The sequence below is a fragment of the Hyperolius riggenbachi genome, chromosome 8, assembly GCF_040937935.1.
Source record: "Hyperolius riggenbachi isolate aHypRig1 chromosome 8, aHypRig1.pri, whole genome shotgun sequence".
In the NCBI taxonomy this organism is placed as follows: domain Eukaryota; kingdom Metazoa; phylum Chordata; class Amphibia; order Anura; family Hyperoliidae; genus Hyperolius; species Hyperolius riggenbachi.
Genome location: NC_090653.1, coordinates 31,384,356 through 31,403,449, shown reverse-complemented (window position 1 = coordinate 31,403,449; position 19,094 = coordinate 31,384,356). Strand labels below are relative to the sequence as shown.

Sequence of the window (19,094 nt, the reverse complement as noted above, 5' to 3'; positions counted from 1 at the left end):
TGCCTAACCCTAACCACCCCCCTGGTGGTGCCTAACCCTAACCACCCCCCTGGTGGTGCCAAACCCTACCCCCTGGTGGCGCCTAACCCTAACCACCCGCCTAGTGGTGCCTAACCCTAACCACCCCTCCAGTGGTGCCAAACCCTAACCCCCTGGTGGTGCCCAACCCTAACCCCCCCATGTTGGCCAAAACTAACTGTCGCCCAGGTGGTTCCTAACCCTAACCATCCCTCTGCAGAAACACCCTTTTACACATAAAAATGATAATATATTTGATAACGTAAAATCTGTACACGCAAAACAAAATAATATGACAAACAATATAACGTTGCAAGCTTCTAAAACGATAACATACTTCAAAAACTTTAGTCTTCTAATGTTGTTAACGATATTTATTGGGCGCCCTTTTTTCTGCTTTTTTTTTTTTTGCCATAATAACGATAATTGCAATAGAGTCTATGGCGGCGCCATTTTCGTACACCCTCAGCAAGTGCCCTCTTTTCCTGCTACCAAATTGAGGACGTCGACTCAAAGGATTGATGTTGGAGGCCATATACAAGATAATCGGGGGAACATTTTATCCCCCCCCCATTTTTTTATATTCCTCCAAGATGCTTGGTGGTCTGATCTCCTGACGCATTGATGGACATCGGCTAAAGACCACGTTCAGGGCTCTTTCACACTAGAGGCTGCGGTAGAAAAGGCTGAAACTCAGCCTTTTGCTTAACGCCAATACATAGCGTTTTGAAAGCGTTCTACAGCTCATATGAAAACGTCTTTTTTTTTTCTTCTATAAAAATAAGTGAACAAGTCAGCTGTAAAACGCTTTGAAAACGCTTTGAAAACGCTGAAGTTGGCGTTTTCCATTGACTATCATTGAAACGCCAACAGCCAACTTCGGCTGTAAACAGCCCTGAAAAAGCTCCTGGGAGCGTTGAAACGCAACGCTCCAAAACGCCGAGTTAGATGTGAAAGGTAAAATGAAAGTCTATGGACTTTCATTTTACCTAGGAAAACGCCAACTTCGGCTGTGGCGTTAAAACGACGAAAAAGTCCTCTGGTGTGAAAGGGCCCTTACAAAATGTGATCGTGTACTGCACCATTTGGGCTACTCCTGTTTCTGCGGTTTTTTTTGAAGGTACTAGGTCATCTTATCCCCCAGTTGTTAGCCAATACAGTGGCAGCAGTTCAATGCATAAAATCATATGTTATATTTGTGGGACTAGCACTGTTATAAAATCCTCTGTTGTCTACCTAATGCAAGTATGAAACACCCCAGTTACTGTCAATACAGAGTAAAAATGATAAAATGCTGAAATGCAGAGCAGCTTGAAAAGGGTGTTGATTAACCAAAACTGTCCCCCATTACATAGACACTGTTATACTTTTGCCCCATGGCTTTACTTCAGTGCTCTTCGGTGTACTTCAGTGTTCTCATCAAAAATGCTATTTTTGATTTTGAGAAAATTTTGGCAAAAATAGCTTGCATTTTTGATATCTAAAAAAATAATCAATATCTTTATGGCGAAAAGCGCGAAAAACAGATATTTTTGCAGCGCAATTTTTTACCATAAAAATGCAAAAAGATATATTTATCTCAAAAGTTGCAAACAAAATGCGGAAAATGTGATAAGATAACAAAAGTGATTTTTGATGGCATTTTCGCTTGAAAATCGAATTTAACGTTATTTTCGCAAAAATGAATGCAAAAAAGAATATTGCCATTTTTACTCATCACTTTACTTGTTTTTTTAAAGTGTAACGGTCGGGCATAAATTCAAAAATCAATTCTCTATTTTTATCTGGTAAACAAGTAATAAGGATGCTAACCAGGCAATCCAAAAGTTAAAAATCACTCTTACTTTTATCCTCTATAGAATATAATTTGCCAGGTCTCCTGGCTCTTATTTGTTACATCTGCCGCAAAAGATAAGTTGCAGGGCATGTAAATTCAGCCTGCTAGGGCGCAGGGAGGGGGGCCAGAAGTTGTCCTCTGTCACTGTCCTTGGCCCCCCTCCTGTAGTGTGCCATGCCTGCTACCTCTCCGCACTCCCGCCACAGCCGCATCTCCCCTCTGCATCTCCTCTCCTCCCTGCACTATTGCAGAGTGGGGAAGGAAAAAAGCAGCATACCCAGACTCACCTACCAATGGTTCCAGGTGCTGCAGTTCCCGTCTATAAACTCTGCACTACTACCAGCAGTAGTGCAGAGTATAGACGGGAACTCCGGCGCTTGGAACCATGAGTAGGTGAGTCTGTGCCCGCTGCCTTTATTTCTCCCCACTGTGCTCTGCAATAGTGCGTCCGGGAGGAGAGAGAGATGCCAAGGGGGGATGCTTCAGCCTGTGGGACCCAAGATGGCCCCTGTCAGGAGCAGAATTATCTTTATTCATTTTATAAAATTCACTGAAATTAAAATGTGGACAGAGCAATACATCTGTTATGTAAGTAGAGAAAGTAATAATCTGCTTACTGTATATATGTGTTCTTTTTTCCTGACATATTGTGGCTAATAGTTTCTCTTTAATTACTAATATTGAGCAAGGATGGGTAATTTTTTTTTTGCCATCGCTTTTACAAAAATGTCAGTCGCACTCCACAGCACATCCGTGGTCCTGGCCTTGCGTGCCCGTGATCCATTTCCCATGGGCGGGAGTGTTCTGCGAAAGCGTAGCTCGCTAAGACTAACTGTGGAGACGTAGAATGCTCCCGGGCCATAGGAATGCAGCTAAGGACACGCACAGCCAGGGCAGCGCATGCATAGTAGTCAGCATCTATAGGAGCTGACTATGGAAGAACGGAGCAGCCCAGGAGGTTAGTGAGGAAGGCAATGGCCTACAGGGAACTGGAGGAAGTCCCAGGTAAGTATAAATGATTGGGGTCAAATAGTCTCTTTTAAGTTATTTTAAACACACTTAAATAAAAGTGCAGAAACGTTAAAACATCTGTTTGGCAAAAAATAAATGTACAGTATATTTATATATACACCATTGTAACATCTTTTATTAATGGACTAATGGACTTTATACACCTTACACTTTCACTAGTAAACCAGTTTTAATTTTTATCTTATGTTTGTAGGCCTCATGAAGACCCTTTTAAGTGCCTGTTTGACCTCTTTGTTCCGCAGGCAGTAGATCATTGGGTTCATCAGTGGGGTCACCACACAGTAGAAGATGGACACCACCTTATCAAGTGTGAATCTGACGTGAGAGTTGGGACGTATATACATAAAAATAATTGTCCCGTTGAAGATTAGTACCACCAAGAGGTGGGAAGCACAGGTATTAAAGGCCTTTCTCTGGCCATCACGAGATGGAATCTTCAGAACAGATAGAATTATAAAGGAGTAGGAGACTAAGATGAGAATAAAACAGCCGAGAGTCAAACTCCAGGATATCACGGAGAAGGTAAACTCTCCTTGGGAGGTGTCCTGGCAGGATAGCTTCAGGAGGGGTGAATAATCACAGAAAAAGTGGTCAATTAAATTCGGGAAACAGAAGCTGAGTGTGGAGATCCATATGGCAGGACAAGCAGCTGTAATGAACCCAACTATCCATGGTCCAGATGCCAGCCCCGTAATGGTTCCTTTGGTCATCAAAGTGGAGTAATGCAGAGGACGGCAAATGGCAACATATCTATCGTAGCCCATGACCACCAAGAAGCAATTCTCAGCTGCTCCAAAGGCAAAGAAAAAGTAAAACTGAGAGAGGCAGGTAGCCAAGGTAATCTCGTTGTTCCGGGTCAACAGACAATCCAGCATGTTTGGCACGGTCACTGTGGTGTACAGAACCTCCACCAAAGAGAAATTGGCCAAAAGGAAATACATGGGCTTGTGCAAGTGGCTGTCCATTAGCACAAGCATGATGATGAGAACATGGGCTCCCAGGGTAAGGATGTACATGCCCAAGAAAAGCGAGAAAAGAAAGACTTCCATGGACCTCAAGGTCTCAAATCCCACCATGATGAAGACAGAAGCTAAACTCTGATTTAAATGATCAGCTTTTCTCATAATTATTATGATCCCTATAAACCCAGAAACATTATTAATAACTTAATTTTGTGCAGAATTCCTGCTACTTCCTATATTATAGGTGCTTCACAGTTTCATACAGTAAGGTTACATTCACACTAGCACAAAAAACGTTCCACTTAGCAGAACGAAAATGAACAGATTCAAAAAGATATGCAAAGCAAAAGAAGCCGTTCACCTCAGTAGACAAGACAAATAACATTTAAATCGTTCTTTTCTCCTGGCGGACTCAAAGCACCAGAGCTGCAGCCATTAGGACACGCTTTATTGTCAGAGAAAGATTTGCCTAAGGTCTCCTACTGAATAGGTGCTGGCTTACTGAACAGGCAGAGCGGAGATTCGAACCCTAGTCTCCTGTGGCAGAGGCAGAGCCCTTAACCTCCTTAGCATTCTGGACGAGCTGAGCTCGCAAAGAGACGCCGGAGGGTGCCGCTCGGGCCCTGGTGGGCGGATTTTAATAATTTTTTTTTAAAACACGCAGCAAGCACTTTGCTTGCTGCGTGTTGTAGACGCTCGCCGCCGCTCGCCGCCGATGCGCCACTATCCACCGCGTTAAGAGCGCCCCCCCCCCATAGACCCCGTGCGCTGCCTGGCCAATCAGTGCCAGGCAGCGCTGAGGGGTGGATCGGGACTCCCTATGTTGTCACAACGTCGATGACGTCATTCCGGCCGTCGCTGTGGCGACGGGGGAAGCCCTGACGGAGATCCCGTTCAGAACGGGATCTCCTGAAGGCCATCATCGCCGGCGGCGATCTGAAGGGTGGGTGGGATTCCACTGGGAGGGGGGTATCATGTAGCTAGCGCTAGGCTAGCAACATGATTAAAAAAAAATTAAGTGTAAAAAACCATGCGCAGCAGTGCGGCTGCGCATTATCAGAACGCCAGGGAGGTTAAAGCGGTATAAAACCTTGACATAATATTCAATAAAAACATGTTTTCCTATGTTTTATATGCCATACGGTTATCATATTTGCATTTGTGCATAAGTATTATTATTCATTTAGAAATTACAAGTTCCCAAAAGTACAGATTTTTGCTTTGAGAGCTGCCTTTGCATTTTATTCATAACTGGTTTAATTCATGTTGTATTGAAGGCAGAAATGCTTTCAGTGTCTCTCTGTGTCCAGGAGCTTCTGCACATTCCTCAATTGATAAAATTAAGTAAACACAAGATAACATTATCTTCACTTTGGAAGCTTCCAGATTTCTCTGCACTGAACTGTCAAGCTCTGTGTTTAACTAATTGAATGCTGTTCTAGAAAAAAAAAATGGTGGTAGTATAGAATATGCTGTAAATATTTTTTTAGAGCAAAGAAGAAATGCTGGGTTTCATTCCGCTTTAACCATTACACTATCCAGCCACTATATCACTCATCAGTAGTGATGAGCAAAAATGGCAATATTCTTTTTGCATTCATTTTCACAAAAATAATGTTAAACTTGATTTTTGAACGAATATGCCATTGAAAATAAATGTTGTTATCTTTCACACTTTTTGCAAATTTTCATGGTAAAATATAGATTTTTTTTTTGCGGTAATTTTTTTTTTTTTTTTACAGTAAAACAACAAATAACAATTTTGTAAAAATAACAGTTTTTTTGTGTTTTTGCAAAATTGCATAAAATACAAGCTATTTTTGTAAAAAATGTTCTCAAAATCGAAAATAGCATTTTTGATGCGAAAATTACATTGGCGAAAATTCACAATCAACACTGCACATCAGTCCACTTGAAATCGAGTCCTTTTGGTCCATTGAAGCAAACCGAGCTTAGTCTGGGTCCTGCATAATAATTCCAGATTGGGTGGACGTAGCGGAGGCCGATGGATTCAATGCTAGCCTATTAGAAGGTTGGCTGTCTATTCTCACCAGGCTGCATTTCGCAAAATACTCACCTGCTGCCATCCATTCGCATTCCCAGCCTCTGCTGTCACATCGACTTGATATCCTGCACAGAAGAAATAACAGTATACTGATACCCGAGACCAGGAAGAAGCATCAGGCTTCAATTGGCTTGCAATAGACCAATCCAATCATCCCTCCCCAGGAAGGATTCTTATTCACTGAGTAGTGGACCAATGAAAATTCTCCCTAGTGCTAAGAGAGGATTCCCATTGGTCTTTTGCAAACCAATGGGAGCCTGATGCTTCTGATCGGCCTCTGAGAGCTGTAAACCGGCCTTAATAGCATATGGAGACCAAGCAACGCTAACGGTGGCAGTGGAGGACCCGAATGGACGACAGCAGGGACCAATCAAATGGCAATAGAATGGAACCGGACAAAAAATATGCCATTGTAACAAACAGGTATGATTGTAATCAGCTAATTACGATTACGCATAAATATGATTTGTAAATTCAATTGATTTCGTACAATCATTCGTGATTTCGCGTAATTTTAGCGTATTTTTGTGCCGACTTTAGCGGTGAATAGTATAGCCCCCATACAGGCTATTATCACCAAAATTGCTACACATGTTATGAAGAATATCGGGTACAGGTCAAAAAGACCTTGTTGTTTTTGAGAAAATCCATTTAAAAAAATGTGATGAAAAATGTTTTTTATATTCAGAAAAATGACATTTTTTCTTAGCATTTTTTAAATCGATTTACTCAAAAACTTCAAGGTCTTTTTGAAAAATTATTTTTTTGACTAGTACCCACTATTTTCCTTGGCATGTAACAATTTTGGAATTTGAGTGGCAATAGCATGTATGGGAGCTTTGCTATTCTGCGAAAATTATGAATTACTACAATTACAGATGAAATTAATAATGATTTTGTCTCAAAATATTACATTACGATTTCGCATTGTAATTGCAAATTTCGATGCAAAATTAGGTCTATGAGAAATTTGTGCTCATCACTAATAACAAACTGATCCATTTAAATGGAAAACAGATCAGTTTTCCCCCTAAGATGTGGATCTACTGTATATATTTCATGTATTTTAGCAAGCTGCGCTGCACTGCACTAACATAACAGTGATTACTTAGGTGTTTTCTAAAAACAGTGCTGCTCGGATACCCCTTTTCAAAATCCGGGTCGGATATTCAATTTCAAAATTTTACAATCCAGATCCGGATCGGATATCCGACGTTAGTATCCGGGGTATCCGGTCGGATTCGGATATCCGGATAGAAAAACCGGAAGTGGCCTTTAAATTGCTTTAAAAAACGTTTTTTAGGGTAAATGAGGCATGTAGCATCATTATTTTTTAAAGGGGAACACTAATTGATGATGTGGGGACTTAAAATCCCCCCCCCCCAAAAAATGGCTGTCAATTAACATCAGGACTAGGTTCCAGACAGCGGTCGTGCAGCTCACATTGTGACCAAAGTCCAACCGCACAACTGGGACATGACAGTTTTCAGCCAAGACATCTCCAAAAAATTACGCAGCAATTGTGTTTTGGGTTGAATATACAAACCAAACCAAGTTACTATACTTGTTGCAATCTAAAGTTTACTGTATACAGTAGAGTTCTAGTTATCTGGAACTCAACTAACCGTCAGTCTCAACCAACCAGCACAAATCGCCGGCAGTTCTCACAGCGGTAAAGGCCAACTTCTTAGGCTGTTTGTGGGCTCTGCTGTGCTTATAGACTGGGCTTCATGGCTCCCCCAAGGTTAACCACTTTAGCGGTAATGACGAGCTCAGCTCGTCCATTACCGCTGCAGTGGATATCTCCGGCCCCTGTGGGCCGATTTTGATCATTTTTTTTTCATAGCACTTTGCTAGCTGCGTGTGGGGTCTGATAGCTGCCGCTCCGCGGCGATTCGCCGCTAACAGTGGTGTAAGGGAGCCCCCCCGCCCAGACCCCTTGCACAGGCTGGCCAATCAGTGCCAGGCTGCGCTATGGGGCTGGATCGGACACCCCCCGACGCCATGACGTCATCCCGATCATCGCCATGGCGATGAGGGAAGCTAAGCAGAAAATCCCATTTACAACAGGATTTTCTGCTTGCTATAAAAGCTGGCGGCGATCGGACTAGATGGGCAGATGCGCCCTCTAGTGGTGAATCATGTAGCTTACTGAAAGTTAGCTACAGTGATTCAAAGAAAAAAAAACTATCTGCATGCCACCCTGGCGATTTTAACAGAGCGCCAGGGTGGTTAATATACTTTCACTTACTGTATTTTAACATTTAATACAGATCTGTATATAGAGTGGAGGTATAGCACTGTATTAGCACTCAACAGAAGATAAATATAACCCGACACTGCAATGCATTTCTTCTCCTTAAAAAGATTTATTGTGACAGACTTCTTTAAAATGTCTCATATAGCATGTTGGAGATATCACCATAATAACATTCTGTACATGGTAATACATACCCTTAGATGTTCATCGCTGAGAGGCAATGTGGGAGCAGCAGTCCGCCTAATGACCGTTTCGCTCAATCGAGCATCCTCAGAGGCTCCGTGCTCCGATGAACATCTAAAGGTATGCGTTACCATGTACAGAATGTTATTATGGTGATATCTCCAACATGCTATATGAGACATTTTAAAGAAGTCTGTCACAATAAAGCTTTTTTAGGAGAAGAAATGCACTGCAGTGCCGGGTTATATTTATCTTCTGTTGTGTGTCAATGATGTGTTTATTCAGATAACCAGCGCAGAGCACGCAGTGGAGAACATACCCTGATCGTTGACATCCCTGAAGCCTCTGTATCTTATCTAGCACTGTAGTGCCAGTTGCTTTGCTCTCCACATCTACAAAGTACTGTATTAACTAAGCGTGTTCTTAACATTGAGTCTCAAGCAACCAGAAATCGCATTTAGCCGGCATCAGCTGATCCCTGTTTGTGATGGATAACCAACCAAGACTCTTTTACATATATATACACCCATACCTGACACCTACCTGCAAATCTTGGTTCTCTGATGGATGATCAGCAAGCACTGAGATTTTATTTCTTTGGAGCAGCAGTACCCACCTGGGAGGGTGCTCCAGATTGTCCCAGAGCACAAGCCAGTCAGGGGCCTTAGAGGCAGGTATTTCACTGCTCTGGAGATGTTTTGGTTTTGAATTATAATGACTCCTTATTTAGTAAAATTCTGAAAATTGTGTCCTCTAATTCAACAATAGTAATGTCGGGGGTAAAAATGAGGATAGCTTTCCCATTGCTGCTGAACCTCTTGCTTTCGGGGCTCTTGTTTCCACCTCTGCTTTCCAAGAGAAATCAAAGTGCAACTCAAAAACACAAACTATTATTTTGCTTTTTGTAACTCAGGATGCGATCTGCATTATTTACAATTATTTATTATAAACAATTCCCACGTACTGCAGTTTTGTATAGCTGAAATTCAAAGCTTGAAATTCAAAGACCCATCATGCCTTTTGCAAGCCTGCTGAGTGGCTTAGGTCAGGTCTCAGCCCCGCCCTTTCCATGCTTGTGGAACTGAACAGAGTATAATGATGTCACCAGAAGGCCCCTCCCCAGACCCTTGGGAAAGGCACACTTGTTTAGATGCACTGCATCATAGAAGGCTCAGTGTACCTTTTAATTGTCTGAGAAGGATTGAAGGAACACCTTTTAACCCCAAAAATATCCACAGAAATTACACATCTTTGACACATTTCTGATCAAGTAGACCAAGAATTAATGAGCAAAAAGGGCTTAAAAAGGATTTTTTTTATCACAAGATATCTTTAATAATCATTCACTACCGGTGAAAAAAAGATTAACACATTTTTAATTAAGGATGGATATCAAGTTAGACACAAGGGCTCTTACTGCTGCTGGTCCCTGTATATGGCACTGTAGCTACGGCCTGCAGGCCGCATGCAACAACTGTAGAGAGCTTTGGGGTCCAGCAGAAAGGGCTCGGCAGACTGCAAAATACCATACTAGCCAAAAAGGACTTTTAAAAAAATGTAGAGAAAGAAGGTAGTAGTCTGGTAGACATTCTCCACATCCCCATGCTTCAGTTAATACATGTTAATCAGGTCACCTCTCTGTCGTCTTTTTTACCAGCTAAATATATCCATTTATCTAACCTTTCTTGGTAAGTGAGACCTTTCATACCACTGATTCATTTAATCAAAGAAACATGTGAAAACAACCGGCACTACAAGAGTTAAGCTGGCCATACACTGGCCTGATTTGCCGCCGTTTCGACACCAGATTCGATCACTGGGACCAATCGTTTGCGCTACACGCCGAATTTTGATCCATTCCGTCCGATCCCGGAAAATAACCGTCGATCGCCCGTGGTTAAAGAGCGCATCGCTAGCGGCGTTCGAGTGCCCGACGACCGACGCAATAGAGCTGCAATACATTACCTGCTCCGCCGGCGCGAGTCCCGGGTCTCCGTTCTTCTTCTCCGCTCTGGTCTGGTCTGGTCTCCGGCATGCTTCCCTTCTTCCTGTCCCGGCAGGAAGTTTAAACAGTAGAGGGCGCTCTACTGTTTAAACTTCCCCCAGACAGGAAAAAGGGAAGCATGCCGGAGACCAGACCAGACCAGAGCGGAGAAGAAGAGCGGAGACCCGGGAGTCACGCCGGCGGAGCAGGTAATGTATGCGGGATGGGGGGAAGCGGCGGCAGCACCACCACCAACACAGATTTTGATCGGTTTCAGGCTGAAATCGGTTCACAATCTGTTTGCAGTAAAGGTAGCCATACGATCCCTCTCTGATCAGATTCGATCAGAGAGGGATCTATCTGTTGGTCGAATCTGATGGAAAATCGACCAGTATATGGCTACCTTTACAGTCCTCCAAGTTCAAAAGGGGAGAATATGAGTCGTTGTCAGAGAGGTGTATCAAGTCACAAACTGTTACCTCAAGAATGGATAGTGCGTACTCATGATAGAGATTGGATGCAGATAATAAATAAAGTAGAGATAGTAGACAATCAGGCACTGCAGCAGTGTTAAATGTATTCCGTGTTAGGATGTTCAGCAGTATATTCCAAACAACATGCTGTATATAGTGGTTGGTAAGTGAATCACAATCACATAGTTGTTGCACACAGTGACAAAAATCGACATTGGTATTGAGGCAGATGGCGGTGGGTGCAGTTCAAAAAACGGCAGCCTAACGGCCATTTCGCACGATGCTGCTTATTCCGAGACTGGTCCATTGTCCAGTCTCGGAAGAAGCACCATAGTGCGAAACAGCCGCTGCAGTGCCTGATTGTCTACTGATTGTCTACTACTACTACTATTGTCTACTACCTCTACTTTACTGATTAATTTAGTTTCTGTCTTTGTACCTGTTTTAGTGTGTCAATTGTTTTCCTATAGTGTGGTGCCCAAAACTGTTTCCTGTACTCCAGAGGTGGTCTCACAAGTGATTTATACAGAGGGAATGGTGTACTAGCACCTCGTGTTTTTATTTTACCATTTTATATATCCAAGAATTTTATTTGCTTTGTGATTGAAAACGTTGAATGCGATTTCAACCCATAACAAGCCTGAGTAAAACTCATAATGGCATTTAAAGCAAATTTGCAATGAATAATAAAAGTCACAAACTCACTTATGGAGAGGGAAGGCTGTGAATCGTGAATTATAGGGCCTTCATGGTCCTCTCTCTGTGTCCTGGTTCCAGCGCTGTCCCCTGTTTGAATTAGCCACCTCCAGGAGCCCTAGGGAAGGCTACAGAAGCTTGCACATGCGCATGAGCTGGCCATCTTTGAAAGTACTTGGAGATGTGTGCTTCCAAAAACTTCCAAGGATCCCCAAAGGCATTTTCGTCTAGTTGGTCAAATACGTCCAACAGAGGAGAGAGCACTGGAATAATGACACTGTGAGAGGACCGGAAAGGTTCTAAAGGATCCAAAGCCTTCTCTCTCCATAGGTGAGTATGTGACTTTTTTCCCTCTTCAATTTTACTTTAATGCATGTCTCATACCCCACAACCTTTCATGCTTTGCAAATTGTTTTTTTTTGCTTTGACATATTCACGCATTGTACAGGGTGGGTTACAAGACAAAAAACTGAACTCTGGGACATACTGCAAAGGACCCAAAGATTGCTGTTCCGTACTGTACCAATTAGTTAAAGCAAAGTCTTGCATGAGCTTGCTAAATTCATCCTTAGTGACTCTCCAAAGAATACAGTTTTTCCATATAGAGAAGAATTTTTTCTATCTCTCCTCCTTTGCTTGCAAAGCAAACAATGGTGAAAACTTTTTTTTAAATGTTTATGGACAATACTTGAGAAAGAAAGCAGAAAAGGGAAGAATAACGTAGAGCTGGCTCTAACGTTGCCCTTTAAAAATTGATATATTTATCATATAAGTTTATTGACTTTGTTTATTAAAATATAGTTTCCTTTACAAAGCTTCTTTATAATTATCAAAAGTTTTGCCAGATATGTCTCTCGTGCAGCCCAAGCATTACTCCAGAAAAACGTGAAACTTTGAGTTCCAGCAATTTTGTAAGCACTCCAAGACTTTGCTTACAGCGTTTTTGACATCTTTGTTCCTCAGACAGTAGATGATGGGGTTTATAAGTGGAGTTACAATACTGTAGAAGATGGAAACCACTCTGTCAAGTGTGAAGCGTATAGTGGAGGTGGGTCGAATGTACATGAAGATTATTGTCCCATAAAAGATGGACACCACAGTTATATGGGAGGCGCAAGTGCTGAAGGCCTTCTTCTGTCCTTCAAAGGAATGGATTTTGAGAATGTGAAAGATTATGAAGGCATATGACATAAACGTAAGGAAGAAACAGCCCAGGATAACACTCCAGGACATGGCAGTGAAGGCAAACTCTCCTTTGGAAGTATCTTCACAGGAGAGCTTTATAAGAGGAGCATAATCACAGAAGAAATGTTCAATATGATTGGGAAAGCAGAAGTTTAAGGTTGAGATCCAAAGAGAAGGAGGTGCAGAAGCCAACATACCTCCAACCCATGCACCTATAGACAAGCCCAGACTGTTCTTTTTAGCCATTATGCTGTGATAGTGCAAAGGGCGACAGATGGCTACATAGCGGTCATAGCCCATGACAACCAAGAAACAATTTTCCGTGGCTCCAAAGGCGAAAAAACAGTAAAATTGAAGAATACAAGCGGAGTACGAGATCTCTTTGTTCTTAGTTAAGAGGGCATCAATCATCTTAGGGGCAGTTGCCGTGATGTAACCGATCTCTGCTACAGAAAAGTTGGACAACAACAAATACATTGGCTTATGAAGACCCATATCTATAATAATCAGCGCTATGATAATGATATGAGCAGCAATAGTTACTACATACATGCAGAGAAAAAGGATAAACAGAAAGATCTCCATTGCCCGGGTTGTCTCAAACCCAATGATGATGAAGGAGGAGGCTGGTGTCCGGTTCCCATGTTCAGCTGCTGACATGGCCCCTAGAACAGAGATAACAGCATTTCTATGCCTCGTATTACCAGGTACAAGCCCCCTACAATTGGCAGACTGAATTTACAGTTTTGTATGCAAAGATTTGTCTCAAGGCAAAACTTGCAAACAGCAAGTTCCTATCTCAGACACATCTCACAATAATACTACAGACTAGATTTGAAGAAAAAAAAATAGATAACTAATAGGTAACTAATAGGTCTACATTTTTTTTTACTATGGATTTTTGGATTGTTTAATACTGTTTCCAAAGACTTAGCTGAGAAAAGTTCTTAATGCAGAGAAAGAAACAATCAGTTGCCTCCAGAGGAAGCCGGAAGTCCGGCGAAACCGGTCGAGGACGCATGTGCTGCGTCCCGACCCTGCCTCCCACGCTGGGTGACTCTCTCCGGGCCTCCTGCTGAACCACCACGACCTCACCGTTCGTGCCTGTCTGCCATCGGCATCTCACTACATGTCTCCAGCCAACACAGACTCATCAAGCCGGACACAGCACATGTAAGCCTGCTTATCAGGGCAAGATCTTTAACAGCCATATGATTAAGACTTTGTCTGCTGTCCGTCATGGACACGGGTCTTCCAGCAATGAGGCTAAGGAAGATATGTGCCTAATCATTGTCAATATAACATGCTGATGCTGTTTACCAGTGGGCTGATGACTACTAACGCTCTTGCTATATGGCTGCTGCATGGAGTATTTGCTAACTGCTAATTACTAATGCTGGTGCTGCTATTATATGGACACCAATTAACCATGGTCATACTTTACGACTGTTCAAAGGAACTGCTTGCTTTACAGACCCATACTTACATTTGAGGACTATTAAGGTTCATGTTACATGGCTGCTGCAAGGCGGGATTACTAACTATTAATGCTGCTACTGCTAACGTGTGGATGACAATCATCAATGCTTATGCTTCTTGGCTGTTTAAAAGGAACTGTTTGCTTTATTGATCTATCTATGCTCCTCTCTTGCCCATGGAATTGTGCTAACAGTCTTTCTTTGAGTAAAGCTTTAACACATGCTTCACCGGTACCTTACATTTTTTGTGCATTAGTCACTTTTTGCCGGCTGTTAGGCAGGTGGTTTTTTTGAGGGGGTTGTGGTGGGACGCTTGGGGGCTGCGGGGGGTGTTCCCGGGGTGGGGGTACAGGGGTTGGGGTGACACACATTTTTAATGTACCTTTTTGATATACGATTAATTATTGAATAAATTATTGTCTGATTCAAAAACAGTTGGCATTCTATTTGTGCTCGAGCGGGTCATACCCACCTCCCACCCAATCTCAACAAATTTTTGGACAAAGAAACAATCATGTTGGTCTCATGGAGACAAACTGGATTGTGACTCTTGGTGGTTACCCGTAACCTCCAAATTTCTGAAAAATGAGAGAGCCCAGGAGCCCAATAGTGCAATATTTCTGTAATAGATGGATATATTCAGAATGAAAGTGTATATACTCAAAAAGATGGGTTGCAAACACTTGCAACAACCGTCAGAGCCTGTGGGAAATTTACCATTCCCACTCGGTGTCCCAGGACTGCTGATTTATGTTATACTGTGTGATTTCTGCCCTTTAGTGGTTAAAATACAACTCTGCATCAACTCTGTAATTTTTGGTGGGATTTATGCCATGGATCCCCCTCCAGCATGCTACGGTCCAGGTGTAGGCCCCTTGAAACAACTTTTCCATCACTTTTGTGACCAGAAACAGTCCCTATAGGTTTTAACATCCGCCTTCCCATTGAAGTCTATGGCGGTTCACCAGATTCGCCTGTTCGCCAACTTTTGCTGAAACTTGCATTCGAATTTTGCAAACCAAAAATTTGATGTTTGGGCCATCACCATTGAATGAGCTTTATTCCATCCTGAAGTTGTGCACAACAGTGTAGGGGATTCTGATGTTGCAAGGTGGGGAGCCATACATTTAGAAGAATTATGGTCTAACTGCTGAATACAATTTTGCAGGACATTCAGCATGATATTGCAAGCACCATATTGGTCCAATACTGTTCTATTTGGCTTACTGAGGAGGACTGGCTAGCGGATTGTCATAGTGCTGAAAAAATATTTTAAACAGAAAATGAAAATGCGTGTCTAAAATAAAATAAAATCAATAAATAAAATGTGTTCATTAATTAAATAAAAACAGCTGTAACTTTCCAGATGACCTTTGTATGTATTTATACTGTATATATACTGTATTTATACTATATGTATATAAAAGTGAAATGAATAAAGGTCAGTGGCCCATATGCTTTTTCTCCTGAGAATTTTTCATCTTCTGCTTAAAATAACTTTTCAACACTTTTTAATTGAAAATGTACCAAACAGTAGGTGAAAACGGGCCATGAAAATTATTTTGAGTATTGTCTTGATTGTTGGAGGCTTAAAGGGAATTTTATTGACAATTTTGAAAATATCAACTGGACCATATGCAATTCACTTTTTCTCCGGAGTTTTCTCCAAGGTGATTGTGAAGAAAAGCGGAAAAGCCGCCGCATGGACGCAAGATAGGGCGGCTGTTTCCGCGTCTGGTATTGAGGAACGCGGAGAAACCGCCGCGTCTGATGCGGCGGTTTGTACGCTTAGGCCTGCCTCTCACAGTAAGGTGGGGCGCGGAGAAAACGCCGCACGCTCGGACAGCGTGGTGGCGGATTCCGCATCCCATATGGCTACTACATTACAACACATGACTGGTGTGGCTGGGACCAATAGTCCACACTGGTTCAGGAGGACGCGTGCGCGCGCAGAGAGGCAGGGCTTTTATGGCAGTCAGAGGAAGGTCAGCTGACCAGGCCGGTCAGCTGACATTTGCAGCATCTTTCATTGGTCCAGCAATTAAGGGAGGTGCTGGAGAGCACAGAAGTATATATACTGGGTGCTGGTCATTCTCTGGTTGTCTGGCGTTGCGATCACTTAGTGGTAGCACTCAGACCTGTCTGTATCTGTGTTCTAGCATAGTTTCCAAAGGTGTTGACAGCCAAGGATCTCATACCTTAGAGTTAGGAAATTATACTGTATTATTTGTTATGACCTTCTGCCTGCCTGACTATTCCTTTTGATCTCTGATTCTGTAGCTTGCTATTTCTGATAACCTGTTGCCAAACTCTGCCTGTACCTGAACTCTGTATTTGCCTTCTGACTCTGTACCTCGCTACCTCTGATACCCGTTGCCGAACCCTGCCTGTCTATTGGATTACGTTATCGTCTTCTGAATCTGTACCTTGTCTGTCTGTGTGTTAACGACCTTGCTTGCCCGACCTCGAAAACTGGCCTTACTGTTAGAGGCAGTTCCCAGACTTGTTAGTGATACCCTCTCTCTGGTGTCACTCACACTCTGTCCTTCCTCTCTCTGCTTAGCTCCTCCCCCGGGAGAGTCTAGGCCACGGAAGGTACTTACTTCTGTGTGAACTCAAAGTATTACTGTTGCATTAACACTCACTCGTTGCTCAGGTGTCCAGAGGTTAGAATATATATCTGATTATCGGTGATACTGCAGATCATCAATAATCGGGTATATTCTGCATTGTCGGTGATACTGCAGTTCACCGGTAATCAGACCCTCTCTGTGTTACACCGATCGTTACAGTGATATTTTTTAATGTGTCAATAAAATGCCTTTCAAGCCAACAGAAAGCTAGAAAATACTCAGAATAATCTTGATAGTAATATTTAGCTACTTTTCAGTACTTTTCACAAGTGAAAAGTGCTAGAAAGTTATTTTAAATAGAAGATGAAAAATTATCTCCTTGGAGAAAACTCAAGTGAAAAAGTGAATTGCATATGGGCCACTGGGCCATATGCAATTCACTTTTTCACCTGAGTTTTCTCCTAGGAGATAATTTTCATCTTCTCTTTAAAGGGGCACTATGGCGAAAAATTATGTTTTATAGCCACTGTACTATGCCTAGCTGTTAGTAGAGCATAGTAGCTTACATGTAGTGAGGCACAGGGGCTTTTTTTTAAACACCGACATCACCTTGTATACATTTGCAGTCACGTCGGCAGAAGTACCTTTCCGACGCCACTTAGCCTGTTCCATGTAGTTGTAGGGAGGCATCTTTCCCTGTTGCTGTAACTGACGTTACAGTTTTCCCCTCTCTGCAGCGCTGGAAGGTTTGTTCTAAATTTCAACTGCACGATCGTGCAGTTATACTGATCCCCCATGAGCCGTAAAGAGTAGTAGCTGATGTGCTGTGCGGGGAGTGGAACGCACCCTCCTTCTTACGTGGGACACAACTGCATGTGAGGAGGACTGTGGAGGAACGCATCATCATTACTGATGACGCTGCCCGGCAAGGACCCCTGTAGCGAAGCTGGCATTGAAACGGACACCTAATGTTGTCCGTTTCTATGGCTACCAGGCTTCGCTCTGTGAAGTGCGCAGACAGAGCGGCGGCGGCTTGCAGAGCAGACACAAGCGCTGTAGCTGTGTCCTGCTAATTGTACAGTAGTTGTGATTTTTGTTTTTTTTTTGTTTTTTGTGGTGAATTTTTTTTTTTATAACCAATCGTTTTTTGTGTAAAGCTAATTGCAGGTAGTTATTCATGTATAACAGTTATACAAGGTGATGTCAGTGTTTAAAAAAAAGCCCCTGTGCCTCACTACATGTAAGCTACTATGCTCTACAAACAGCTAGGCATAGTACAGTGGCTATAAAACATAATTTTTTGCCATAGTGCCCCTTTAAACTACATTCTCAGCATTTTACAATTGAAAAAGTACCCAAAAGTTGGTGAAAAAGTACTAACAAATCTATTTTGAGTATTTTCTTGCTTGTTAGTGGCTTAAAAGACATTTTGTGACAAGTTGTGATAATCTCACTTAGGAGAAAACTTAGGGGAAAAAGGTAATTGCATGTGGCCTCTGTGTCTAAAATAATTATATAATAATTTTGACAGCACTTTCTCAACTACTTTTTGGTACTTTTTAAATTGCAGAGGGCTGAAAAGTTTATTTCAAACAGAAGATAAAAAATTATTTCCTGAAAGAAAATTTAGGAGAAAAAGTGAGTTTTTCAACTTCTATTTAGAATTACTTTTCAGCACTTGACAATTGAAAAGATGCCAAAAAGTAGGTGAACAAGTACTATTAAAATTATTTTGAGTATTTTCTTGCTTGTTGGTGGTTTAAAAGGCATTTTATTGACAAGTTTGAACATTTCACCTACGAGAAAACGAGAAAAATGTAATTGCATACGGGCCAGTGGCCTTTATTCAATTCACTTTTTCTCCTGTTTTTTCTCCTAGGCAATATTTTCACACTTTGGCCCCTATGCAATTCACTTTTTTTCCTGAGTTTTCTCTTTGGTGATATTTTCACATCTTGTCAATAAAATGGCTTTTAAATCACCAGCAAGCAAGAAAATACTTAAAATAAATTTGATAGTACTTTTCCACCTACTTTTTGATAATTTTTCAATTGCAAATGGCTGAAAAGTTACGTTAAAATAGAAGATGAAAAATTATCTCCAAGGAGAAAACTGTGGAGAAAAACTTAATTGCATATGGGCCTTTATCAATAAAATATGATCTGATCTTCATCTAAGTCACAACAATGCTCAATCACAGTCTGCTTAAACTTATACCACACAAAAAATTAAATGTTTCCATGTTTTTATTGAACGCACCATGTAAACATTCACAGTGTAGGTGGAAATGATATGTGAAACCCTAGACTAATGGCATCTCAAAGAGCTAATTGGAGTGAGGTGTTAGC

The 19,094-nt window shown here is 41.9% G+C and overlaps 2 protein-coding genes across 2 annotated transcripts; both read right to left on the bottom strand.

Annotated features, from left to right (window-relative positions):
- Positions 1–3,063: 3,063 nt before the first annotated feature.
- LOC137527263 (olfactory receptor 6B1-like) lies at positions 3,064–3,963 on the bottom strand. Its single transcript, XM_068247769.1, has one exon. The coding sequence runs from the start codon at positions 3,961–3,963 to the stop codon at positions 3,064–3,066; it is 900 nt and encodes a 299-aa protein (XP_068103870.1).
- Positions 3,964–12,380: 8,417 nt separating this feature from the next.
- On the bottom strand, positions 12,381–13,355 carry LOC137527262 (olfactory receptor 6B1-like). Its single transcript, XM_068247768.1, has one exon. The coding sequence runs from the start codon at positions 13,353–13,355 to the stop codon at positions 12,381–12,383; it is 975 nt and encodes a 324-aa protein (XP_068103869.1).
- Between the last annotated feature and the right edge of the window lie 5,739 nt (positions 13,356–19,094).